The 26,502-nt window shown below is 46.0% G+C and overlaps 2 protein-coding genes across 2 annotated transcripts; both read right to left on the reverse strand.

The window, feature by feature from the left end:
• Window positions 1–1,287: 1,287 nt before the first annotated feature.
• LOC123156579 (deSI-like protein At4g17486) lies at window positions 1,288–2,554 on the reverse strand. Its single transcript, XM_044574737.1, has one exon. The coding sequence runs from the start codon at window positions 2,349–2,351 to the stop codon at window positions 1,572–1,574; it is 780 nt and encodes a 259-aa protein (XP_044430672.1). The 5' UTR covers window positions 2,352–2,554; the 3' UTR covers window positions 1,288–1,571.
• A 1,295-nt stretch (window positions 2,555–3,849) lies between these two features.
• On the reverse strand, window positions 3,850–25,507 carry LOC123156578 (callose synthase 5). The gene is made up of 43 exons (XM_044574736.1): window positions 25,374–25,507; window positions 24,988–25,287; window positions 23,873–23,973; window positions 22,281–22,402; window positions 22,091–22,187; window positions 21,884–21,994; window positions 21,647–21,775; window positions 21,471–21,563; window positions 20,860–20,951; window positions 20,661–20,793; window positions 20,437–20,574; window positions 20,287–20,363; window positions 20,120–20,207; window positions 19,910–20,038; window positions 19,701–19,815; window positions 18,935–19,269; window positions 18,211–18,263; window positions 18,068–18,128; window positions 17,917–17,998; window positions 17,791–17,840; window positions 17,566–17,652; window positions 16,576–16,698; window positions 16,391–16,485; window positions 16,232–16,316; window positions 15,980–16,140; window positions 14,916–15,039; window positions 14,703–14,797; window positions 14,491–14,614; window positions 14,272–14,423; window positions 13,024–13,133; window positions 12,801–12,926; window positions 12,648–12,716; window positions 11,958–12,147; window positions 11,587–11,698; window positions 11,369–11,488; window positions 11,170–11,285; window positions 10,995–11,078; window positions 10,244–10,356; window positions 6,035–6,264; window positions 5,159–5,956; window positions 4,952–5,002; window positions 4,658–4,843; window positions 3,850–4,456 (listed from the first exon to the last, which is right to left on the reverse strand). The coding sequence occupies exons 2-43, from the start codon at window positions 25,247–25,249 to the stop codon at window positions 4,226–4,228; spliced, it is 5,850 nt and encodes a 1,949-aa protein (XP_044430671.1). The 5' UTR covers window positions 25,250–25,287; window positions 25,374–25,507; the 3' UTR covers window positions 3,850–4,225.
• Between the last annotated feature and the right edge of the window lie 995 nt (window positions 25,508–26,502).

Raw genomic sequence — 26,502 nt, forward strand, 5'->3', positions numbered from 1 at the left:
AAATTGGCTGCATACAGTTGTCGAGATGGCCGTGGCCTGATGGCCATCCTTGGGCTTACTTGAAAATGACATCATTTTCTCTTTCATACAGGCTAGGTCCGTGCCATATAAAACAGACACGAAGTCAAGTACAGCATAGTCGGGCACACGTCGGTGGCGCCCGGCAACATCCGGGGACCGGAGAGGACGCGGTCGCGGCCGGCCGTGCCAGGCAGCGGCGAGTTATTTGCGCAGGCGGCGTGTGCACCAGCGCACAGCACAGCACTGCACCAGCGCAGCCGGTTCGTGGGCGCAGTGCAAGTGCAACAACCCCACCCGCCGAAAAAAAAACCTGTGCCATGGGGGGCACGTCGCGTGGACGAATGATTCCGGCCGCACCCAACCTTCCAGTCCCCCAATGAATTCATCGATGCGATTGATTCCAGCGGCCGGCAAGGGGACAAGCCGGGGAAAAGGCACCGCGTACGACGCCCATACCCTATGGCCGTAGCTCTCGTCCCTCGACGACGACCTACTAGAGGGCGAGAGGGCGAGCACAGCACAGCACAGCGATCGTACTTCTCTCCTGTAGCCGATCGAAAGGCGCCGCTGCGGCATCACATCCCGTGCACCGAACCCAGCCCGGCCGGGGTCCAGCGACGTGATCGCCGAAGGATCGATAATGCTTGTGCATCCTGATCGGACGGGTCAAGGTCAATGTGGCGCACTGTGCTGCGAGGTGGCGCCCTCCACAAATGCGAGTCCTCCTCCTCCCGTCGGTGCCCAGTTCTGACCCTGCGCCGCCGTCTCCTCCACCGGCATGGACGCCGTCGCCGGCCGGTCGCCGGTCAACGGCGAGGCGAGCTCGACACGCAACCGGCGAGCTCCCCAAGATTTCTGTCGAAGCGAGCTCGCCTTTCATGCGACAAGTCACGTTAAAATTATCCCTCCCTCCGCATTTCCAGATAGGCACAAAGGCCGGACCGGACGCAATCATGCAAGAAACAACAACACGAGGACTAATCTAATCGTGTCCCATGACAACGCCAGTGTGATGACAGGTGCAGTGTCCAGACACGGGGAATTCTCTGCATCAGCAAAAGCATATCGATCGGTCGGGGCTTAGCTTGTGCAGCTTTTATCTAGTTGAAAATCCAAACAAGACTTCGGCCATATGGTTGTTTACTCCAAAGAATGGGCGAAAGGAAGAACGAATATATTCCTATTGGATGGCTCGCCAGATAGAATTGGATCCATGCTACACAACAAACAATTGCATGATAGACGTCGTTAACCGCAACGTAAATGTAGTGCGTAACAGCGACCCAAATTAGTAATCATTAATGGCGATTTGGCAGCGGAGAGTGACACAGGCACACGGCCAGCCAGGTGTATCTAGGTAGTAAAGCCAGACAAATTCGGAAATTAATAGCCTAATGAACTGCAGTTACTACTGGTAATCATGGTGACAGTGCAGTACTAGCAGAGCACAAATCTTAATCTCGGGGAGTACTATGCACAAAATTCAGGTAACTGTCGAAGGAAAAAAAAAGGAAGGTGTGAGCTGTAAACGAAAAGGAGTAATGGCGCCGTTACATGGAGGCCAACGGCGTTGGTGTCGGCGTCGTCAACGTCAGAGCGGGAGCCACCGGCGGCGTCGGAGGCGGGGTCTGGAGCGGGCGGGGCGTCACGTTCTTGCCGCCGCCGACGGAGAGGGAGCGGAAGAAGGTCCTGGGCCGCGGCGGGGCGGCGGCCTGGCGCGCGGAGCGGCTCTTGACGGGGGCGGGCAGCTGCTCCCCCTTGCGGCGCACCTGGTGCCTGCCGCTGCCGTTGCTGGGGATGACGCAGGTGAAGACGACCCCGATCTTGGCGAGGCGGTTGACCCAGCGCGGGATGCGGGCGCGGGCGACGAGGCGGCGGCACGCGGCGTCGCAGAAGTGGTTGCAGTTGCGGGAGACGAGGTTGTAGGCGTCGCCCGGGAAGTCGGCGGCGAGGTCGGCCATGAGCGCGCGCACCTCGGCGCGGGTCAGCGCCGTGGTGCCCACCAGCACCGCCTCCCGGAACACGTAGCCGGGGCACCGCCGCGGGGGCACCTCGAAGATGCCGCTCCCGGCGCCCTCGTGCGCGCCGTACGCGTACTCCACCCCGTGGACCTGCACGCCCGAGTGGTACACGCCGAGGCCCAGCCACCGCGCGTACCCGTTGGCGGGGGTCACGTCGTACACGTTGAGGAAGACCGGGGACGACGACGGCGCGGCGGCGGCGTGCGGCGCCTGGCGCGGGGCGGGCCGGGGCGTGGAGGTGGACGCGGAGGAGCCGGCCGAGGAGGAGGTGGAGGACGAGGACGAGGAGGCGGCGGCGGCGGTGGCCATTCCCTCGGCCCGTGTGCCGTCGGTCGGTGCGGGCGTTCCCTCGCGCCGCGTCGGCCGAGAGGAGGGAGAGAGAAGGAGACGCAGACACCCCCGCACGGCACCGTGGTCGCCGCGCGGCGTTCCGGGCGCTGTGCGTTTTTATGTGGGTTTCTTTAGCAGCTTGTCGCGCGGCTGTGTCTGATGCTGATCGCTTTTTCGTGGCATCGCATTGGGGCGCTTTGGCTTTGGCTTTGGCAGGCTGGCGTGTCCATGATGCAGCGCCGCAATAGAGGATGCGAGCCGCCAAGATTCGTGCTGGGCTTTGCCCATGAACGACTTTTTCTTTTAGCAGTAAAATCTTATTTTGGTCACTGCCATTTGTTTAATAATTTCCGAATGCGGGATGATTTACAGCTCCCATTTGAACATCGCTTACTAAATGGCACCACGTGCCATCAACTCTCAATTCCTGTCCATTCAAAAAGAAGGAAAACTCTCAATGCCGACCAAATGATGGTTTTGACCAGACTTTGCAATTCTGTAATCAGCATGAGTACATGACAACCACGTCGTGTCTTTCCACCAAAGATTCTGGACCTCCATTAGGGCCTAGGATACTGTCAGATGTGCGCCCCTGATGAATACTGTTGGGTGTTGGCCTCACGATCAAGCGTCGTGTACTCTTTTTTTTTTGGCGGGGTAAGCGTCGTGTACTCTCTGCACGTCAAAACCTAGTCACGACACTGAGGGTTCTTGCCTGGTGGGCGAAGGGGGACGGGATAGGCACAATGAGAATTTGTCGCTGAAAACATGCTGACCCTACAAAAGCAGCCCGACCGTAGAAATTATGGCTCGAACTAACATGCAGCAATAGCTGGCAAACAAAAAAAGCAGAAAAATAATCTTTTAAAAAAGCAGAAAATATAAATTTGCCTGTGATATCATGACCGTTGTTGTGAGATTTCAGTCACCTCGTGTGTACTTGATTGGCAGTCTGCGCTTGGAGAATCATTAGACATCGGGCAGGGACAAGCTGAAAGCTGTATCGGTCTCCTATGATTGCAATCGATGTTGCTTCAGCTCATTTGTAAATTCAGATTCAGTGAGGTGGCCTGCTTAAAGCTGGAAGGATAACAGACTCAGGTCCTCCATCTTAACTCATGTCAGCATTCACCTAATGTTAAGTTGTACCTACCGTCATAATTCACAACCTCTGTCCCATTATCCTTGTCTACGCATGAAACATAACGCAAAAAGGCGTCCAACTTATGTTATGCTCATATGCTGCAACAGTCCGAACCAGTGCAAGGTACTCTTGTGTTCTAGAAAAACAGATCTCACGCAATATCAATTCAGACTATTTTTAGAAAGGCCATACAGCCCTGCTTTTTATAGAAAGCAGAGGTTCCAGCTGGGAAATGCCAGCGCGTTCAAACATCAGCCTAAATTCAGAGTTTCAGACAGCACAAGCACAAAGCAGGGAACTGACTGGTACACACCGTACAGCTCAACACAAACATCTTCATGCACAAAAATCGATTTGATCTCTCAATCTAGAAAGACCGAACTGTTTTGTTGCTTCATGCACAAAAATCTGTTTCATCTTTGCCTCTAAAAGCACCGTAATGTTTTGTCGCAACTGTTGTGGGGGCATGTATCTATCTATACAAGCAACGTACAATCTAGTAACAGAGGTAAGAGTGTATTAGCATGAGATATACATGGGAAATGCCTAAGAAAAACTGCCCTGTGTCTACAAGACTAAGAAACTTCTGAAAGTGTCAGTATGTTAGCAGCCATATGATGCCCCCCTCCAACAACGAACCTGGAGCTAATTTCTGCCTCCGTCTACCCTGTGTGGTTACTGTGATGGAACTCCATCTCCTAGACTCGCCTCAGTTCTGCTTCTTTCCGCCAGCCAAAATGCGAGAGATTTGGAGGCCTCGGGAGAATGCCTGGTTGAATAGCAGCCTCGTCTGGAACTCCGAGACAAAAGGGAACCATGCCAGAACCGCCACTGGCACGAAGATCACGATCCCCATAAGGTACTCGTACCCCCTGGACAAGGCCTTCACAGATCCCCACAGCCCTAAAGCCTTCACCACTGGCTTGCTTGCCTGTGATATCTGTTGCAATGATGCCGAAGGGATTAGAGCCAGTGAAAGATGTCAATTTCGATAATAGCAACTTTAACTCGATCAAAATTCTCTCGTTTCTCTCTCCCTATGAATTGATACTGCTCCTCACTCCTCGCTCCTTGCTCGTGATAAGCTGGGAGTAAAACCTTAAAATAAAACAAAAGGAAAGCTTTGGTGCTGATGACGTACCTGCAGAATGGCCCATCCTGTGGGTACAAAGGCAAGGAAGCTGGCGAATATGTCACCAACTGTAAGGTGCAGAAGGGTGAAAAGAATCGCCAAAGTTCCAACAGATCCAATGAACAAGAACAACTTGAGGAGCCGGAACATAAGCTGGAAGTCAGCACTAAATTTCTTTCTTCCCATAGATACCACCTAAGAAAATGGCACCATATCAGCAGCATAACAAGGACATAAACTAGAGGCATACGCCAACCAATATATACTTATTGATTTCATCGACAGCAAGCAAATGAAATTTACCTTGAGGATCAACACTACTGCTACAATGACCAGCCAAGACAGACCATAAATCTGAAGCCACAAAATCAAATTTGGAAGGGACAGTCACTAAATTGTATCCGTAAACAGTGATTATAAACAATCAAAAAGTTCATGTAATCAGTCTCATGAAATCCATTTAGTTCGAGGAGAGTTGTAAAATACTAGCAAAAATAAAGGATGACTTACTGATATGCTTTTGTTGCCATTAGAGATATTCAGGTGGTACATGATACCATACTGAAACATGAAGAATCGGAGAGATAATATGATTTCCCATATGCGGCCGATGATGCCTGTTGACAGCAGATGTTCCTGCTCCTCTTCCCACCACGACTCCCAGGCCTTATTGGCCGGCACACCAATCCCGCCACGGCTGCTTATCCATTTGTTCCAATCATCCCAATCATCCACCACCTTTTGCCATTCAAATCCGGATGGGTTGAAGAGGAATGGAGCAAACAACCATGTGATTACCAAGAACCACATAGATGATGTCAGCAGAACATAGGCAGTGGAATCGGTAGCCACATCACCATAGAGCTCATACACTACAAGTAGTAACATGAGCTCAAGTCCTTTCACAAAGTGACTCCTGCTATACATTCTGTAATTTTCAGCGAACTTTACATGGCGAACAACAAAGCCTCTGCCAGTTGCTCTATATTTTGCACCACCGTGGAGGATTGTGCGGCCAAAATAATGTGATTTTGTCCCGAGGGAAAAGGTAAAGAATACTGCACATAGCTGTAGCTGCATGATGATGAAATCCCCCAGGGCGCTTCTAAAACCCCTTTCCAGTCCGATCTCCATAAACATGGGTAAGGCCATCAAAAGACCTAGCTGCACAATAGATTGGGACCCCATGGCTGCCTCAAGAGCACGGTTGCCTCTCATTCGTGCTTGCTTCCTAATTGCAAACTCAAGTCCACTTAAGGCTAAATAAAGCCTCCCATACAAGAAAACATATACTATTATGACAACCATCTGCACAGTAATAAGAACATCAAAAAACATGGACGATGGCAAATCAAGACAAATGTGATGCAGGTAGATGTTTTGTACCATTGAGCTGACATAAAATCCCACAGTTGTGAAGTAACATGAGAGCATTCGGAAGAAGTCAAAGCGGTGGCCCAAACGGTAGATATCTCTGCTAAGCACTTGTTCTCCATTGCCACACGCTACTTTGGCCTCAAAGAGTGAAATTTGATTCAACCCAACATCACGTCCTTTTCCGACTTGAATGTACTCGTGATGGGTGACATTTCCTCGCCTCAGAGTTGAGTTGAAACCTGAAAAAGAAAATTTAAGTTTGTGTTGTTCCAGAGCAGAAATGGGAATGTTGGAATATGCGTTAATGTGTTAGATAAGAGTAGCATCAGTGTCTTAATCGAGTTTAGAGTAGTCTGTCTGAGGCCCATTGTCAAGGGCCTCAGTGCCCAAGACAGCGGGGCCTCGACTACGTAGTTCGTAGTCTCGATGGATAGGAGCGCTAGGGTTTTTGCCTGGCTGCTCAATGGTGCGGGAGGAGAGGATAGGAGACAGAGGAAGAGGTACGAGATAATAACTTTATTGCTTGCCCTTAAAGGGTGCTGATTATACGATATATAAAGGCCCCATGGGCTGCTAACAAACTAGAAACCTATGCGTAACAAACTAGTCTTTTATTCTAGGAACTAATGTATCAGGACCAGGACTCCTGCCCAGCCTACGCCTCGCCTGATGCGGCCGACGGCTGCTGCTCCTGGCCGCGTGGCCCACGCCTGTAGGACGTGCCCCACATGACATCTCTCCCCCCCTCGACGAGCAGCTCGTCCTCGAGCTGAAAAGCGGGGTAGCGCTCGACGAAACTGTCAAGATCCTCCCATGTAGCTGATGATGCTGCTTCACCCTTCCAGTGGACGAGCGGGAAAGGGCATCCGCCACCGTGTTTGTACTACCGGCCTTGTACTCCACGGTAAAGTCGAACCCCAGTAGTTTGCCGACCCAATGATGCTGCGGGATGGTTGCCAAACGCTGGTCAAGTAGAAATTTGAGACTGTAGTGATCCGTTTTTACCACAAATTGGCGCCCCCAGAGGTACGGTCTCCAGTGACGAATCGCGAGCACCAGGCCGATGAGTTCCCGTTCATATGCTGCCAGGGAACGGTGACGTGGCGCGGCTGGCCGGCTAAAGAAGGCCATCGGGTGTTGGTCCTGAAGAAGGACGGCCCCGAAGCCGTATGTCGAGGCGTCACACTCAACGATGAACGGCCACGTGAAATCTGGTAACGCGAGGACGGGAGCCGTGGTGACTGCCGTCTTGAGGGCGTTAAAAGCTGCTGCCGCCTCCGGCGACCAGGAGAAACCATCCTTGCGAAGGAGGGCCGTTAGTGGCGCGGCAACCACGCCAAACTCCTTGACAAACTTGTGGTAGTACCCCGCAAGGCCGAGAAACCCCCGAACCGCGCGCGCCGAGCGTGGTTGCGGCCATTCGGCCACTGCCTGCACCTTTTCCAGATCCATGGACACTCCTGCAGCGGAGATGGTGTGACCCAGGTATGAGATTGACTCGACGGCGAATGCGCATTTGGATCGCTTGACGAAGAGCCGGTGCTGGTGCAGGACGGTGAAGACGGTGCGCACATGTCGGAGATGGTCAGCCCATGTCTTGCTGAAAATGAGGATGTCGTCAAAGAAGACGAGAACAAAACGGCGCAGGTACGGCCGCAGCAGATCATTCATGAGGGCCTGGAACGTTGCCGGCGCGTTGCAGAGGCCGAACGGCATCACCAGGAACTCGTAGAGGCCGTCATGAGTACGGAAGGCGGTCTTCGGGATGTCCTCCGCACGCATCCGCACCTGGTGGTAGCCGGAGCGCAAGTCGAGCTTGGTGAAGAAATGAGCGTGCCGGAGCTCGTCGAGGAGTTCGTCCACCACCGGGATCGGAAACGCATTCTTGACAGTAATGGCGTTCAGGGCGCGGTAGTCGATGCAGAAGTGCCAGGACCCGTCGGCCTTGCGGACCAGCAGTACCGGGGACGAGAATGCGGAACAACTCGCTCGGATGATGCCCTGGGCGAGCATGGCGGCGCACTGACGCTCCAGCTCGTCCTTGTGCGCGGCCGGGTAGCGATACGGACGAACGGCCACCGGGGCGGAACCGGGTAGCAGGGTGATGCCGTGGTCGCGGCTGCGGGGCGGTGGCACGCCGGAGGGTTCGGCGAAGATGCCGTCGAACTCGGTGATGATGGCGTCGAGGAAGTCGCGGCCACTGCATGATTTCAGGGCTGGCCCGTTCGGTCCTGCAATGCCGCGCCAGCACACCCGATGGCCCCTCCGCCAGAATGTCATGGAGAGGGCGCGGAAATCCCACAGGATCGGTCCGAGCGTCGCCAGCCACTGCGTGCCCAGGACGATGTCGTAGCCCGCGAGCGGCAAGGCGAGGAAATCCTCCGAGAACTCCTCTTGGCTGATGCGGAAGGGCACGACGCGGTACGCGCCCTGGCACGGAACGCGCTCGCCGTTGGCCACCGTGACGCGCATCTTCTCGGTGGTGGGGGATGGCAGCGTAGCACGAGCGGCCGCCTCCTCAGCGATGAAGTTGTGGGTGGAGCCTGAGTCGATTAGGGCGAGGAGGGAGACACCCCCGAGAGTAATATGCATCTGCATGGTTTCGCTCGTGCGCACGCCGGAGATTGCGTGGAGCGAGATCTGAGGGTCGGCCCGCGATGCATCATCAGTAGCAGAGGCCGTGTCGTCGTCGTCGTCGTCCGGCGCTAAGTCGAGGAGAAAGATGCGCTGGCACACGCGGTTGTGGCCCCTGCCAAACTTCTCGTTACAGTTGAAGCATAGGCCCAGGCGACGGCGTTCCTCCATCTCTGTCTAGGAGAGACGTTTGATTGGGCGCCCGTCCGGCAGACTGTGGCCATGCTGGGGTGCGGCTGGTGGGGCTGGTGCGGGGGGCGCGAGGCGTGGTCCTGGCGTCGGCAGGATGCCCTTCTGCGGAAAACGCACCGGTGGCGCGGCGGGAAGCGCGCACTGGTCGCGCAGCTCCAATTTGCGGGCAAGGCTCATGGCGACGGCGAGGGACTGCGGGTTATGGATTTCCATGTCGAGGCTGAGGGGTGGCTGGAGGCCTGCGGTGAAGATCCGAACTTTCTGCGTTTCCGACAAGGAGCCTGCCCGGGGAAGGAGCGCCTCAAACCGCTCCTGGAAGTCGACGACGGACGTCGTGCGCTTGCACGCCATCAGTTTGCCCAGCGGGTTTGCGCGCAGAGGAGGCCCGAAGCGGAGGTTGAGCAGCTCGGAGAAGCGGCGCCACGGCGGAGTGCCCTCGTCACGCTGGACCTGCATGTACCACAGCTGGGCAGAACCCTTGAGGTTGTATGACGCCATCCAGACTTTCTCCTCCTCGGCGATCCGTTGTTGATGGAAGAAGGACTCGCATCTGTTGAGGAAAGCGAGCAGGTCAGACTTGCCGTCGAACTTGGGGAAGTCCATCTTCTGAAACCGCGGGGGCCGATCGTTGTGGTCCCTGTCCGTCGTGGCTGACATCGGCGGCTGACGAGGAGGCCGACTTCTCCTTCTGGAGGGCTGCCACGGACGACTGCAGGGATGTCACGGTTGCAGTCAGGGCTTCGATCATCTTGGCCAAATCAGCGGTGGTGGGTTCCGACATGGCGGAAGAAACCGAGGCGGCGGCGGATGGCGGCGATGGAGGTGGGCGGGGCGGCGGGTGCAGCGTGGAGGAGGCCGAGGAGCGTCTGGAACCTGATACCAAGTTGTCAAGGGCCTCAGTGCCCAAGACAGCGGGGCCTCGACTACGTAGTTCGTAGTCTCGATGGATAGGAGCGCTAGGGTTTTTGCCTGGCTGCTCAATGGTGCGGGAGGAGAGGATAGGAGACAGAGGAAGAGGTACGAGATAATAACTTTATTGCTTGCCCTTAAAGGGTGCTGATTATACGATATATAAAGGCCCCATGGGCTGCTAACAAACTAGAAACCTATGCGTAACAAACTAGTCTTTTATTCTAGGAACTAATGTATCAGGACCAGGACTCCTGCCCAGCCTACGCCTCGCCTGATGCGGCCGACGGCTGCTGCTCCTGGCCGCGTGGCCCACGCCTGTAGGACGTGCCCCACATGACACCCATATAGGCCCATGTGTGAATCAGTTGTCAAACCCAGTTTGAGTCACATATATGAGGATGTGGATGTCCCAGGGACTTATCCATTCTTAGATTTCCCTCAAAAATCCACAGGAGTTAGAATAGGTGGAAAAGTACATACCAGCAAAAATGTCTTCACTTAAGTTTATACCACAGGAAGCCTTGCTAATTCCACCTCTTGTAATGTGAAAAATCCTATCAAACACATCAGGATGTCCATAGTGAAAACGTACCCTGCCCAGAAAAGAGAATGTCAGATACATAGCAATGACCAATGACCATACCACACACTTTAAATTAACAACATTGTTTAGCTTGAAAAGCTCTGATGCCAGGAAAGTTTCAGGAAACAGCATGTCAGATATAAATCACTTAGATATAATACACATTCTAAATTGATGACATTTTTAGCTCAAAAAGCTTTACTGACAGGAAACAGCATGTCAGATATACAGCACATACACAATAATACACCCTTTAAATTGGCGACGTTGTTTAGCTTGAAAAGCTTTGATGCCAGGAAAGTTTCAGGAAATAGCATGTCAGATATACAGCACTTAGACCACAATATACACTTTAAATTGATGACATTGTTTAGCTTCAAAAGATTTGATGCCAGGAAAGTTCCAGGAAATAGCACTTGGTTGTTTTAATATTTATGGCCTTATTGCCTCTAAAATCTCCAACAAACATGTGTGTGCATTTCAAGAGCTGATACAAAAAACATAAGGGCTCATCCAGGAGATAGTCACCATAGATGCTCAGCACTCCCTACTCATATTGCAGCATATAAATGACACAAAATGCTCCATATGATAACTATGGATTGCGCTTAATTCAAATAGGACATATCAAAGTATATTCAGGCTTACTTCAATGGATTGGCAAGAACCCTCTGTCCTATTGTCACAAAGCTGGTTTCCTGGTTTGACATAAACCAGGCAAGAGATGACACACTACAATCCAGCAATGTCAGATGTTAGGCATTGATTTGCAATTTTGACAAAGAAAACTAAGTAAAACCTACTGCAAAAGCTTAAAACACACCTTCCGGTGAATATGTGTTCACGTACTCCAAGAATTGTTGGAGGACGAATACCATGGTTCTCATTGAATTCTTCCAGCAAATTCCGCATTTTCAAAGCTTCCTCCAAATAATTGTCCTAAACAGCATTGATAAGTACAAAAGACAGAATGCAACCTACTTACCCGAAAGGTACTACCGTACTATAACCATGAAGTTCACCTGGTTCATATCAATGGTTTGCAAAGCTTCTCCGCGGGTAAAAATGATCGCGTGATTTTGGTTTTCAGGTTTCCCTTCACCTAATTTCGCTGGCCCTGGCAATTTTATGCGGTATATTTCCTTCACAGGACAAAAAAGTACATAACGCACTACTGAGTACTGAGGTTTAAATCAGAACCAAAATGAAAGTTTGAACTCGCTTCACGTAAAATGATTACCTGATCGTGATTGTCAAGAGCTTTTACTAGCACCGAATAGAAGACCTTTTGCACCTTCTCACCATCCCTCTCCTCAACTTCATCAATGTATGCCACGCGGAGACCAGGATAACTGTAGTTTCAAATTTTAACTAAAATTACTTTGCACAGACGGAAATAACAATTTGAATAAAAGAAGCAATTCAAAATTTTCCCTCAAGGAACATCTCATTATCAATTAAATGTGAACTAAATATAAACATAACCGAGACACACAGTCTCCAAAGAGTTATACAAGAAAACATTTTGCTCATTGGGGTAGACATGATGTATCTTGCGCTTGGCCAAATGTTGTATATTAGTTTCTAGAATAGATCATCGAGATCACTTACTTCACCATCAAGTTCAAAATATCTGTTGCGTGTCGATCACCCGACTGTTTCTGATTTCCATAGATCTGGCACGTAGCAACATATGTGAATTTCATATCTGCTATAGCTTCAAGCTGAGAAGACAGAGATCTTTGGCTTTTCTTCTCTTCCTCTGCAGGATCTGCAATGGCTTTATAGCCTTCTAGTATCTCTGCAAACAAAAGAGGGTGATGTTGGACACTTTGTATAAGTCCCCTGTAAGCCCAGTTTGAGTTTGTTCCTAAGAACATCCTCAGTGTATAGACCCCTTCCAAGTGTCCAATAACATTGGGTCTAACTTCTAAAAAGATGCTACAATATGTAGACCTAATTCTCTTCTCTTGATGGTACCTACATGAAAAAAAACTATTCATCTCTCTCAAAATATTCCTAAGATCCCCCTTTTTGCACCTATTGCGGATGCTCCCCTAGACTAGGGCCCCTAGTTCTACAATATAAAATCAGGAAGTATTTGTAAAAGGTACCCTCTCCGTTCACAAATATAAGATGTTCTAACTTTATTGATAGAAGCTTAGTGTGTTTGTTCACTCATTTCAGTCCACATGTAGTCCATATTGAAATATCCAAAACATCTTATATTTGTGAACATGTCTAGGAAAGCTAAATACATCATGTCTAGGAATGCTCGAATTGGAAGTTGAAGAAGCTCACCAGATTCAGAAGCCATGTCTAGGAATGCTTGAAGCTTCAAAGCTTTCCTGTAATACATCATGCCTCTCACTATTCACAATACGAAAAACATGTAAACACGGAATCAGCTAAATGATCCATATTTGACAAGGTTGAAGGGTATGGCCGAAGTACCTGTTCGACATAGTGTCTGCCCTCTAAGAGAGGCCCAATGACGAAGTTGAAGAACATTTTCTTCATTTCCCCAAACTTCAGTTTCTCTTTTGCAATCAATCCTTTCCATGAAATTATCCCATTCATCTATATAACAAGAATTATCAAGAATAGAAGACAAAAAGCTGGCAATCAAATTCATAAAGAACTGTAGGCATTAAAACACATCAAATAGGAAAGGAACCTGGAAAGATCTTCTGCAGGTAGAATATAATTGATACACCATCCTCATTCTCCAGATCCAGGTCGTTTCTTGAATATACAGTTTCCTCACTGTAGTATGGTGTCATTACACTGTGAAGAACAAGTGTCATATGAATCATCTAGAGCCCAATCTTTTTCGCTGAAACTCTTATGATCACAGAAAATTTAAACATACGGTTTATCAGATATTTGTCGTTGTGAACTGATAATATATTTCTGGTGTTGACGTTGTTGATTTGATTATGAATGCACTTAAAGATGGGTGGCACACATTCTATTGTACAGGTCTCCACCTGGAAGTTCACCACTTGTTCTTTTTTTTAGAATATCTAGGTGCATTTTTCCTGTAAGGTGGAAACAGATGTACTTGTACAAGTAACAAGATTACAGAGTGCCACTGCCAGACATTGTGGATGTTCAAGCGAACATGAGCCTCTGTTTATAAATTTTGTTTACCATCAAGCGAACATGAGCTGATGAGTACAGAATCAGTTGTAATATAATGCAACTTTAAATGAATTCTGATCAAAACTGTAGATGAACTTCGGTTCTAGTATGATCATGGCGCCATTGGGTTAACTGGTCAAGACACAAAACTCCGAGTCTGTAGTTAATACCGAAAAGGGGCATGCAAATCTGCTGAGACAATGAGAGTGACAGACTCAAAGACAGTTTCAAAAGCAACTCAATACCATAATGGCATCACTCCATTTTTAGCTTAAACGACACATCAAATGACAGCAAGAAGTTTTTTGAGACTACGATGAGGATGGCAGTGCTCAAAATAACAACCTGTAATTAAAAAAATCCTAAACAACTGACCGTAAAAATTAGAAACCACCCCCGCCATTTAGTTCAGAATATGAGTTCATCAAACAACAAAAATTTCAGTTAAAATCCCAACATTGATAAGCTTCTCCTTGGTCTTAATGGTGCTTTCCTCTTTCCTGACTAGCACAAATTCACATTCCACGCCCAAAAATATTCATGTTTTCTGTTCTTTCAAACTGATCAGAGTTAAGAACATACCATAATTCAGCCCAAAATATTTCTTGACAAGCAGATATAATTCTTTTTAAGAAGCACAGTAAAAGGACCATTAGCCAGTAGCTGCCAGGCTCCAATGAATCCAGCTAATTTAGCTAGACATTATGATTTTCAATACTGCGATATATTTAGAAAAGTGGACGACACTGTGATATGTTGAAAGTTTACATACGAGACAAACCTGAAAGAGAGCATTTTGCGCACTCTAGGCGCACGTGGCATCTCCATGAACAACGAATTAGTGAAAAATGATATTCTCCGGCGGGCTTCAAGATTTGTAGGCACATCCATTGCTGATTCTTTAACAGTCAAAAGAAGGTGCAAGCGCTTAATCTGTAGATAGGTGAAGTTAGTGAACCTTCTTTGTTACAAAAGCCAAATAAGAATGTGATGTTATTACTTGTTCTTCCCACTGCGCAGAAATTGGTGGTGGGAAAACAATTGCAGGCTTTGTGCCTGTGCCCGCAAAAAGTTGTCTTCTTGGAACTAAATCCTTGTTCCCATGACCAAATTCAGCTAGTTCTCTGTAAACAACACATGTTAAAAAATATATAGTCATAAGTTTCTATGACAAGGCACATGTATGATTAAAATTGGTGCAGAAGGTATTACTTGATCTCATTGACCATCATATCCCTCGTGATCACTTCCAGCATGTCTTGAAGCAATAGCACTACATTATCAAATTTTGAGGCGTCTCTTTCTTTCTGCAGATGTGATCACATAATCGTAGCAATAATTGAACGTGTTACTTGTCTAAAAAAATATCAAGCAATGCAATCTTCAATAGGGTTGGTGTTCAGTAGAGGTAAGAACATTGCTTACCAAGGTGGATACAAGCTCCACAAACTTCTTGCAAAGGACTGGCAATGCGCTCATCCTAAAATTGGCGAGGAATGTATTCTTTGCGATGTTAGCTTCAATCTCTTTGATTATAATGCCAATAATCCTGTTGAAGTTAGTGAACAAACATGTCAGTAGAAGATCAAGATAACAGTGAGCATGCAATGATAAAGAACAATGCAGTAAAAAAAAACATGAAAGATGGACACAGATGCCTCCAATAGTACTAAGGCTGCCTATCTAACACACGTTGCACATTTAGCAGTTACAACTAATCATGGTTTCCCTTCCATGCATATTGCACAATGGAGGTGTTTGGCAGTTCTTCTCCCTAGTTCAGTTTGGAATATCTTGATTCTTAAGTTTGAAAGTGATGATGTGCAGCCATACGCAACTAGCCAGATATATATATATTTATTGGTAAAAGTAATGGATTTGTAATCTTGAACTCTCAAACCCCATTATCATATAGGGTTGTAGATTTTTAGTACTCCCTCCGTCCAAAAATACTTGTCCTAGAAATGGTTGTATCTAGACTTATTTATCCATTTATAGGACAAGTATTTCCGGACGGAGGGAGTAATATATTTGTATTGATTTTTGGCATCACTACTACGAATGGAAACGTGCATGTTCAAACTACAAATATTCAGCCATGTCTGACCACTTTATATGTTAAAAAATACTTGTCCTGACCTGCGTGTTTCCCAGTTTATGGTAAGAATGCTTTTATCATATTGGAACGAAACAAATGATTTCCTGGGTGGCCCTGTCTTGCTCAAAAGTGGCAAGGATTCGTCAACAGAGGAGCCTTAGACAATCATAGAAATTATACCCTATAGGTACTGTGCGGGCAAAAGAAACCTACTAGGTACTAGTAACGATTTTTTTGAAGAAAAATAGTGCACAATGTCTATTCCGGATGTAAGTATTTATTTCCTAGTGTTATCATTAACTGAATACCTAAAAGCTATGACAAACAACATCAATGTCTTTCTCACATAGAGATACGTGAAACAGTGAAAAATGGAAGTATAAGAAGATACCTTTTTTCATTTTCTCCAACCACCACTAAATTAAGAACAAGTTTGAATGACTCGTAGCATTCAATTACAGCGCACTTCATATACTCGTCTGCACATATACGCCTCCACAAATCACTGTCTCTCGGTCTAAATTGTGCTGCCATGTCTAAAGCTATAGGTATCTGCAAATTTCAATCAAAATGATTTCCAGTAAGAGCCGAACACAAACATGTAACAAGGTAGACTGGACATATTAAATTTGTTCTGTCAAACCTTGCTAGCAAGCAAGAACAACGGCCACTGCATCAATTTTAGGCTCGGGTCTGACGAGTATGGAACCACCAATAGGTCCATCTCCCTGCATAACAGAAGGTCTATTATCTGCATTGCAATGATAATGTTTTCTAGGTGAACATGATCTAAGGGCCTCACTTATCACTTATAAAATCTTCGTCGCGGAAACTGCAAATCACTTCATTCCACAGTTGAGCAAACTTCGCAGCTTCAGTTCTCTTGTTGGGGGAAACCTGTACTTTAAATTCTTCATTATATCATAACTTTTAAGGGGGGTTATAAGTGAAATCTTGACAATAATTTTCGTTATTGTCATTTGGTACCTCTGCGAAGCGCTTTGAGAGTGAAAAACGTCTGTTTCTGCCTTTGTCTGATGGCACCAAATATGTATTGAAGGCTCCAGGCAAAGAGTGAAATCGTGATCTCAGCATTCCTAGTGTTCGAATCTGGTACAAGAGTGTAGCAACTCCATCAGAAACCAGAACAGTATTTTGTTCAGCTTCTTAACTCTCGCAAAAAGAAAAAGTTACACAACGCTGTAGGGCAATAACAAAGTAAAAAAGGCAGTGCTAATACAAAAATGTTGACGGTTAAAAAGGAGAATATCCGACTATAAATGCACGAAGCCACCAGCAATAGAATTTTTGCTTCATTTCATGAATATGAAAAAGGTTTTCTTGTAAATACGGCAGCATAACAGAAACAAGACTGAAGTGCGACTCCCAGAGGATCCTCCTAAAAATGAATATCCCATTTGCCTTGTGAATACACTTCCATATTTATCTACTTGAAATTACCATTATAATCTAATGTAGTTTATTCTGAATTCTCAGGCTGCAAAAACAAAAAAGGTGATTTCCACTATTAAAATACCTCACTAAGCTTCCTCAAACAAAATATTCTGCATAAAACTGTATTACCATCTACATAGCCCGCCGTTATGTTTATAAAGTACTCCCTCTGTAAACTAATATAAGAGCGTCTTATATTAGTTTACGGAGGGAGTACGAGCTACTCCCTCCGTCCGAAAATACTTGTCATCAAAATGGATAAAAAGAGATGTATCTAGAACTAAAATACATCTAGATACATCCCCTTTTATCCATTTTGATGACAAGTATTTTCGGACGGAGGGAGTATTTGGTTCATGCAATTGACCGAGACCTCGACACGTTCAGTTTACTCCTGAATATAAAGAAAAAGCCCGTTAACTATCCATCAATCTTGGGGTGCACTACACTTATGGTCATTATAAGTTCTAAACTATAAAGCAAAACAACAGATTACAGAGAATAGTTCAGATCTATCATTACCTCCCCAAGTCGTCCAAGTGCCCCAGACATACCGCCGGATATTGTAGAGAAAATGGCGTACCATATCTGTGTATCCATCAAATAGACCTACAAGAATAAAAGCATTGTAGTTGATAAACCAAGATTTAGAATGCAGTTTCTAAAGAAATGGGAATAAATGAAGCTACTTCTCAGCTAATACATAGCTGGATAGGCACTACACTAGCAGGCTGGATCAGTGCATACCAACAGAACAGGGGCCCAGAGGGATAGGATAGCAGCGATATTATATGATGCTGAAAAGGCAACGAATTATCAGTAAAAAAGGGTTCCAGAATGAAGGCGGCACCCAAAAAAAAGCATTGGAATTACCGTTTGGAAAAAACTCATGCCACTCATAACGAATGTTATGAACACTCATTATATCCTTGGTAGGCCTTATAAGAGGTTGTATCTGCAAATTAAACTGTTTCAGATCAATCTCGTCAAAGCATGTTTGCAAATAACTAAGCATGGAACTTACCTGGACAAAGTAACTGAAGGAAAGCTTCGCGCATAGCAGCAAAATCCAAAATAATGTGTACCTTCTCAGTTGAATAGAAGAGAATTGAGTTTTTTCTGCAAAATAAAGCTCTAACAGAAGAAAAATTGAACAGAGTAACTTACTTCAGAAGAGCAGCTTGACTTTCATGCATTCCACGGCCAACATAAATTCGTTTCTGCAGTTATTTATACAATTAGCATGTACAGCAAGAACAAGGAAAATGGGCATTGCCATTAGTGTAGTGTAGCAAGCCGCACAAGAAATAAATATGAAAAACGAATAAATGTACAGCGCATTATGATCCAGGGAAATTCATCCAGTTATTTTACTTCCACGCATTGCATACAAAATAATCTATTGCCTTCACGTTTTCCACCCTGTTTTGTCCATCTGTATACCCTTGCAATATCATTTTCATTACTGGGATAGCAAATGTGTTCAGTTGAACACATATTGTTAGAGAAGTGAAAACTATCAATTTTTACAAGCATGGGAGAACTTTTTAACTAACCATAAAATGCTTTTTTTCAAACTAATGACAAAATAGCAGGATAATCTCTGCCCTGGCATCAGAAGTCATTGGATTATTTTCTCTTCTTGCTAGTTACAGTTTACAATTTATCAGTAGTTTCTCAACCCTCTAGGATACTATGACAAACAATAAGCTGGCAAGGATATCAAGACAAATTCATTCTACAAAATACAGTTCCATTTTATCAAATATTACCTTATTAAAAATGCCTCATAACAGAAATTTTGAAATGAATATTTACAATGAGGATAAGCTGCATATGTAATTTTCCACATAATAGAACATAAACAAATAAAATAGATTGAATTGAATACCTGAGACCACCACAGTAGCAGTCTAACAATATGCCAATCCGAGCTCTCTATCCACCTTCGAAACATCGGAAACAGGAAGAGCGTTGCACTAATCATATTAGGTATCAGGTACACCGCCACAGCCAGGATATATAGTTGTGGCACTCCTTTCACATAACCAAACCATCTGTCCAGATTTTTCAGTGGTAAATTGACTTTTGTTTGACTGCTGATGTAGAAAATGGGAAGAATCACAGCCCACGCGGCACTAACTACTATCTTAAGAATATTTCTCACGACGTCAATGAACTTGCATCTAATGTGGCCAGGAAAGTTCAGAATAAAGTCTAAAATACCTGCCATCAAAATCAAAGAAAATATCAGTTTCAGTTTGGATGACGAATTTGTTATTGCACCAGAACCCTCTTAAGACCACAAGAATTCCAGATCGGAGAGCATCTCAAGAACATGACTGCTCGGTATAGTAACACTAGTTTAATGCATATGAGAAGAGATCCTAAAGTTGCAGATATCTACATGAATGTTCTTGCCAGTTGCTTTCTGCTGTGAAAGTGCTCTGTATCACGGGAACCTAGCTTAACATAGTGTTACCGTAATGCCATTGACAAAAGCAGAAGGTAGTACATACATAAAGAGAACTAAATTATGCCAATATTCATCACTTGTCATACTAAAAATTTCAGGTTCTCAAAAAATAAAAGGAAATATTACATGCATCAGAAAAATGCCTTGTATATAAAACAAGTATTTGAAATGGGAAACATACTTTGGAGGAACTGTAAAAATGCTGCTGTGACAAATATGCTTGATAGAGAATATAAGAGGTCCTTCTGAAGGATTTGAGTCACTGAGTATTCACTCCAAGCAAAAATCAACATTGCCTGTTCGGTTTAAAAATATAAGATTCACAGAGTGTCAAACCATCAAAAACCATAGTACAGAGAAAAAAGCCCATCGAAAATTTCGGCACAGTACCTGTAGAGCCAACAGATAGAAGGTCCACATTCGGTCAAAACTACGAAAGATGTGCCAAAACGATCTTGTCTCTACAAAATTTGTCTTGCCTGTGCCTTTACTAGAACCCTTTGGTGAGGAGCTTCCAGCCTACAAATAGTTATTTGTCAGTATTCTCCTCCTAATCGAAGTCTTTGGAAGAGATACTGACAGACTGATATCGAACTGTACCACTGCTACAGGCCTTGAATCATGCACGGATTTGAAGAAGTCGCCATCATCTCGCATTGGCCATCCCAGTGAGAAACAATCAGGTGTCCTGAAACAGAGTAGGATCTATCAGAGAAAGTGTAAAAAAGCTGTCAGCATGTGACCAGAAAATAGGGCTGTAAACAGACCAGAAGTACTCATTTAGATCATCATAATTACACCATGCTGAATGTGCAGTTTTTCCATGTTGGCTTTTTCCTGCCTCCTGAAAAACCACAACAATTATATTTAGAACAAACTAACTTGGAATTTCAGGTAATGGTAATTTCTCAAAGTACCTTTCTGATGACACGATAGATAGGTGTGACCACTTTCTTTAAGAAAGCCTCCTCATCCCCACCATAAGATGGCCTGATATTTTCACCAGTCACAATACTAACATTTCCAGCAAGCAACCCATGCAACTCATATGCCATCTGAACACATTGAGAAGAATCATTCAAAGATATATTTTTGCAATGAGATTTGGTACTTGATATGATAATAAGAATGCGCAAATTACATTGTGAAAAATGTAGCAAAGACACTCTGGCATAAACCGGATATTTGCTGATTCGCCCCAGATAAGAAGATAAAGACCTAGGTACAAAATTCTGCGTTGCTGAACTTCCTGTAATTGAGCACCTGGAGGATTTCTGCAGTTGCAAGATTATCAGCACAATAATGTACATAAAGAGGAAACTGATTAAGGAATTATATACCTCAAACTATGTTTCCGTGACAAAAATTTGCACCACTTCTTGTAGTTGTTGAACAACTTGTTCATCACTACATCAACAGCTCGGTCATCTAGCTGTTTCAGGGGTGAAAGAATGGATGAGATCAATCATCACGCAACAATGAACAAAAAGGAGAGAAGGAAAGCATGGTAAATGGAGGGTGTAATTAACATTATTTAGCTACGCACTTGCTTCAGAATAATGCATACAGAAAGTTCAATCAATCGAATTCGTGGCAGAATGCCAACAAGTCAGCTATTTTTGCAAGTAGTGGCACCAGTCCAGCAAATTCTAATGTCAAGAATATGGAAATCAAAAGTAGTAGTATCAAGAAAGAAATTAAACTGCATGTGTATGTTATATGGCAAGTTACACAAACAATCACATCATAACATTGAAGGTAAATAATTGGTTACTAATCCAATGAAAAATAACATTATTTTTTCTAAAATATTAGAAACTCAGACAAATATCCTGTTCCGTCAGAAGCTACCACCACATTTTTATGCATGCAAAACCCATTGATCTTATGCTTATCACATTGATATTCATAAAGTCAAGCTGTCAAGGTAAATATCGATAGAAGAGTGTGCCTTGCTAAGTGGTTCAGGCTTTGGCTCAAGTCTAATGTGCACATTAGCGAGGAGAAGAATCAAATGCTCCCGTTGATTCCTGACACTGTCCCGCTGCACACAAGAAGATAAGCTAGTGTTAGCTTAGTAATACAATGGACCAATCGAAATTGGTTTGCCTGGAGTGAGTAGCAGACCTGAAAGCCAAACATAGCTCTCAACCAATCGAGCAAATCGAGCTCACCCCCCTTCTGCCTTTCCGGCTCAAATGCAGAAGGCCAGGTCAAACCCCGTGTGTACCGCAGAGCTGCGACTGCTGCTTTTATCTGTTAATGATGCATTCAGTGACCACGTCAGTTTCTTTAATTGAACCAGTACATGATGCAGTTGTTCCTGTTTTGAGGAAATAGGCTGCATTGTTGCGAGTCGTATACCTCCTCTAGTTGCATGATGGACTGGGATGCACTGGCCGCATCGAGAGGCAGAATATTGAACGGTGCGTAGATGTCTTTCTTTTCTTGCACCTCAGTGTGCCAGCGCATAATCTGCACAGAGGAAATTTGGAGAAACTCGATGCATTAGAGGGAACCTAGATTTCTAATGAGAAAGAACGACGACAGTTGGCTGGAGTGAGCACAAACCTCGGGGTTAACTTGCTCAACCTTCTCATTCTTGTTGACGGCACAGAGCACCTCGAAGAGGACTCCAGCCGTTTGGTAGGCCTTCCCAAGTTGAGTCCTGGAGGCGACAATGTCATGGGACCGGATTCGTGATAGCGAGGGATTGGACTTATAGAGGAGATCGCACTATAGGTTAGGGATTGGGAATTACCTGTCGGCTTGTTCCCCTTTGTCGAGGGTGCGGACATAGTTCTCATAGTATTCTTGATAGAAACTCTCAATTTCGCGGGCATCAGTTTTCTTCAATCGCTTTGCGAGACTCGGGCTATTATCCTGTTGGATTGCGTAGGAGCGAAATGGGAAATTTTAAGGCACGATCTTTGGATTCAAGAGTAGGTTAGGCAAAATCCGATTAAGAAAACAAGGGAACCCTAAGTCCTGCTCCTTTTCCCCATTCTACTACATTCGCTGGCCATTTCAAGTAGGAAACAACAAAGTGGTAAATTTGAACTTGATCATCTGAAAAAATAAGCTCAGGTGAGAATGTGGCTACCTCATTATATCTCTAACAAACAAGAATCTGCCATTGCAAACTGATCAATTGAGAGTTGAGACGAATCATGAGGAGGATGGTGTAATCTGAAGTCAGTTTACCTCATCCCCCTCCTCAGCAGAAACACAAAATTAATGTTGAATCTGAACTGAAGGTTTAGTTGTGACTTTGAAAGAAAAGCACAACATTCTATTACTGGAACCATGTTCTTTATCTATCAGGTAGGATCAAGTGAGCTTGTAGTTTTGCTTGGCTGATCACAACTCCCAATATGGTTAAAAATTAAGATAATCACAACAAAACAAAGCACACCATTCTATTAATAGAACAGTGTTCTTTATCTGTTAGGTAGGATTAAGTGAGCTTGCAGGTTTGCTTGGCTGATAACAACTCCCAATATGGTCATCAAATTAAGATAATGACAATAAAATTCCCAGATTGAGTATCGACAGTTATCAACTTATCACTAATAATCAAATATACTCCCACCATTCTAAGATAGATAATGTTTTACATTTTGAGTCTTTAATGAACAACATATATAAGTAAAAAGTATATATAGTGAAACTGTTCTGCCTTCGCAAAAAAAAAACTGTTCTGAATTACAAATCTAATGGTATAATTTCCATTAAAAAAACTAAATGATTTGATTTGACTAATGGTCAAAGGTAGAGAAGTTTGACTACATGCTTTCTACGTCATGTATTTGGACATGGAGTTGGTAAGCTTATCATGAAACAAATGTGTACTGAATTAAAGTCCAGCGACCATACTCTTCAAGTTAAAAATCGTGTATCTGCAAGATATATATTACAACACAAAAATGAAAAGTAGGAAATACTTTCATGTCTTAAACTGCATGCATGTTGCCTATTTCCCTTTGGTTTATGTGAGCATTTGGACAACATATAACTCGGACCACTACTACATTTTGACAACTAAATTAAGGTAGTGTCGTCCATATTAGCTTCCAGCTTGTTTTTAACTCCATGAGGCTTATTAGCCAAACAAACTCATATATTGCCTATATATCCTGCAAGCAGTTAAAAAGCTAAGATAGTAGTAATAATACTTCAACAACTTGCATAATATATCTATGAAGGCCAGATACAGTCACCCAGTCAAAACCAGCGAGGGAACATGATCAGATCGACATGTATCAACTAACAAAACAAACCCTCGTGTACGCCAAGTCAGCTAGATCATGCAGAAATTATGGAGGGGAAGAGACAGAGAAAGATGTCTCACACCTTCTCTAATCGTTGAAGCAGGGACGTTTTGAACTGCCGGACGCCACGGCCAACGGAGTTCTGGTCCAGCCTGTGCGCCTTCTCGAAGGCATAGAACCGACCTAGTTCACAGAATAACAGATCAAAGTGAGATCCCGAAAAAGGGCGAACCAGAAGCACCCATTCGTGCTACGTGACATGCAGTTATGCACTCTTCGAAGAAAAGCTGGTAGAGCAAAACTGTCATATCTGACATGATTCAAACAACACAGAGCGTGCTCATATTCAATCAAAATGAGGGAGAACTGTCGGAAAAGCCATCAGATGAATCAAATCTGCAGCTCTGCACTCCGAAAAACATACAGAAGCAAACCTGCCACAAAATTAGCTACTGAAAAAAGGAGAAAACACACAAAATCCAAAATCTAGCGCAGCATGTACAGCTAGATCGACATAGGCGGAGAAATCTCACATAGAGACACCGCGCGAGGAACCAACACGAGCTACCTGATATATGGTATTCCAACTTTCCAAGCAAACTGATCGCGCAGCACTATCCTAGCCTAAATTAATGATTCAAACATAAGCAGCAAGTATTAAATAGATACCAAATTCAAGCAAAAGCAACACAATCGAGGGAGAAGGTTGGAATCTGGAAATTGCATCAACTAAATCTAATCTGCGCTCTCAAACACAAGCCATCTCGTCGATTCGATCATATACGAACACCTCATGGTGCAGCATACAGGAGAGAAGCTGGCTACTTCTAGGATCAGCTTCGCGAGTAAGGAGAAACATATCAAAGCCGAGGATCCAGCTAACGCAGTAAAACCAACATACGCGGAGAAATCTCAGACATGCCCCTTAAACTCATACCAATCAAAGCAGCCCAGAAACAAAAAAACAACAAGCGACGCACGCGGCATAGATTTTTCGAGATTCGTGAGCACAAAACCTTCCCAAATAAACACTACAACGGCTGTGCGACATTTATGAGTCGCCAAACATATCATCACGAATTGCCCGTTTCGTCCGACCGAGACACTAAATGCGCCAAGCTGTGCCAGGAAAAGGCGTCGAAAATCTCCCAAAACAGGCACACGCGCGCGGACGGCTTCGAGGTGCAACGAACTTACAGAGGTAGGCGACGCGGGGGCGCTCGTGCTCGATCTCGGCGGCGACGCGCAGGATGGGGGCGATGCTGCTGAGGGAGGACGGCACCACCTCGTTGTCGAAGACCTCCATGGAGAAGGAGGCCATGGCGGCGCCCCTCGACCCCCGCCGGTTGAGCCCCGACGCGTGCGCCGACGACGGCGTGTTGGGCTCCGACGTCGAAGCGGCGGCGGCGGCCGACGCCGTCGACGATGGCATATCCCCGCCACCGCGCGGCGCCGTCATCTCTGCCTCCACCACCTCGCGATCTCGGGGGCTTCCGCCTGCATTCGGCGCAGCGGGTCAGCGCTAGCCAGCTAGGGTCGGTCGATTCGGCCGGAACAGGGAGGGGGAGAGGGAGCGGACGAACCCTAGCGCGAGCGCGCTCCGCTTCCTTCCGCCTCCGCCTCGCGCGTCCCGCCGTCCTGCGCTGGAATGGAATGGTGGAACCAAACGGGGGAGGTGGCCGGGGAGGCAAGTACAGGAATAGGCACGGCCCGCGTGCGCGTCGCTACTTATACCCGGATCCGACGGCCCAGCCTCCCTTCCCTAGGGCGAGGGGGGACACGCTGGCGCGATCGGAGGGGTGGAGGCGGCGGAAATGCTGAAGCTCCCTCTGTCCCGGCCTCCCCGGGACGGGTCTCTTTCTCTGTGCGCGGTGGGCCGAGCGCAGTGGCGGGCCGTTGGACCCCAAAACTGCCCTTTATCACCTTCCAAGCACCTTACCTGACAGTCAAAGTTAGACTGACGTATATGTCCCACAGCTTTCAGCAAAAGGAGGAGGGTACGTGTTTATGTGCAGGAAGACTTACGGGCTCCACCAATTCTGTTTTGCTGCTCATCGGGGGCCCCGTGTCAGTGGGATGATAATATCCCGTGTGAGTTGGTGGGGTGCGGGTTGAAAACCATTGGAAAGGCCGAAAGGGGGGAGATAGGATTTTTGTCTTGTGGCAGGAGAAGAGGGGTTGTCACGTGGGCCATGCGGTTAAGGGCATGTACAATGGGGGCAACACCTACCTGTTGCCCCAGCAATTTACGTAAGCAAATGGTGTTCAAACTACCGCTTCAACTATGCATCATCCAATGCAAAACTGACTCTTCTCAGGCCCCACTTAATTCTTTTTCTGTCCAACTTTCTCACCTCTATGGCACTCTCCCTTGCTTTTCACCATGGGCAGCGTGGTCCTCTTCCACTTTATCAGCGGAGAAGACGACTCCTCTGCAGGAACTAGTATGCTCCTGCAAGCATCACCTTTAATTGAGCTGGACTGTATCCACCTACGTGGCACGCTGGGGCAGCGGTCCAGCGTGGCCCGTTGGCCATGCCCTGAATGGGTCGCTTAACCGAGGAGACGGCTGATCTTGGATCATCATTGCACGTAAGGTTTGCATGGCTTGGCTTGGATGCAATTTTTTTCATCTTTGCTTCTGTGCATTGAGCAATCTTAACCTGCTAAGCAACCTCAAACTAGGTAAAGTCATGCTTCTCGTGTGATCCA

The sequence above is a fragment of the Triticum aestivum genome, chromosome 7B, assembly GCF_018294505.1.
Source record: "Triticum aestivum cultivar Chinese Spring chromosome 7B, IWGSC CS RefSeq v2.1, whole genome shotgun sequence".
Classification (NCBI taxonomy): Eukaryota; Viridiplantae; Streptophyta; class Magnoliopsida; order Poales; family Poaceae; genus Triticum; species Triticum aestivum.

Excerpts from the sequence above, each read along its gene's own strand:
- LOC123156578 (XM_044574736.1), bottom strand. The coding sequence starts at position 25,249 with ATGACGGCGCCGCGCGGTGGCGGGGATATGCCATCGTCGACGGCGTCG. Across the intron at positions 12,927-13,023 it reads CCTGCAGAAGATCTTTCCAG|ATGAATGGGATAATTTCATG; the intron begins GTTCCTTTCCTA and ends CTTGTTATATAG. Across the intron at positions 4,844-4,951 it reads CAGTAGTGTTGATCCTCAAG|GTGGTATCTATGGGAAGAAA; the intron begins GTAAATTTCATT and ends CCATTTTCTTAG.
- LOC123156579 (XM_044574737.1), bottom strand. The coding sequence starts at position 2,351 with ATGGCCACCGCCGCCGCCGCCTCCTCGTCCTCGTCCTCCACCTCCTCC.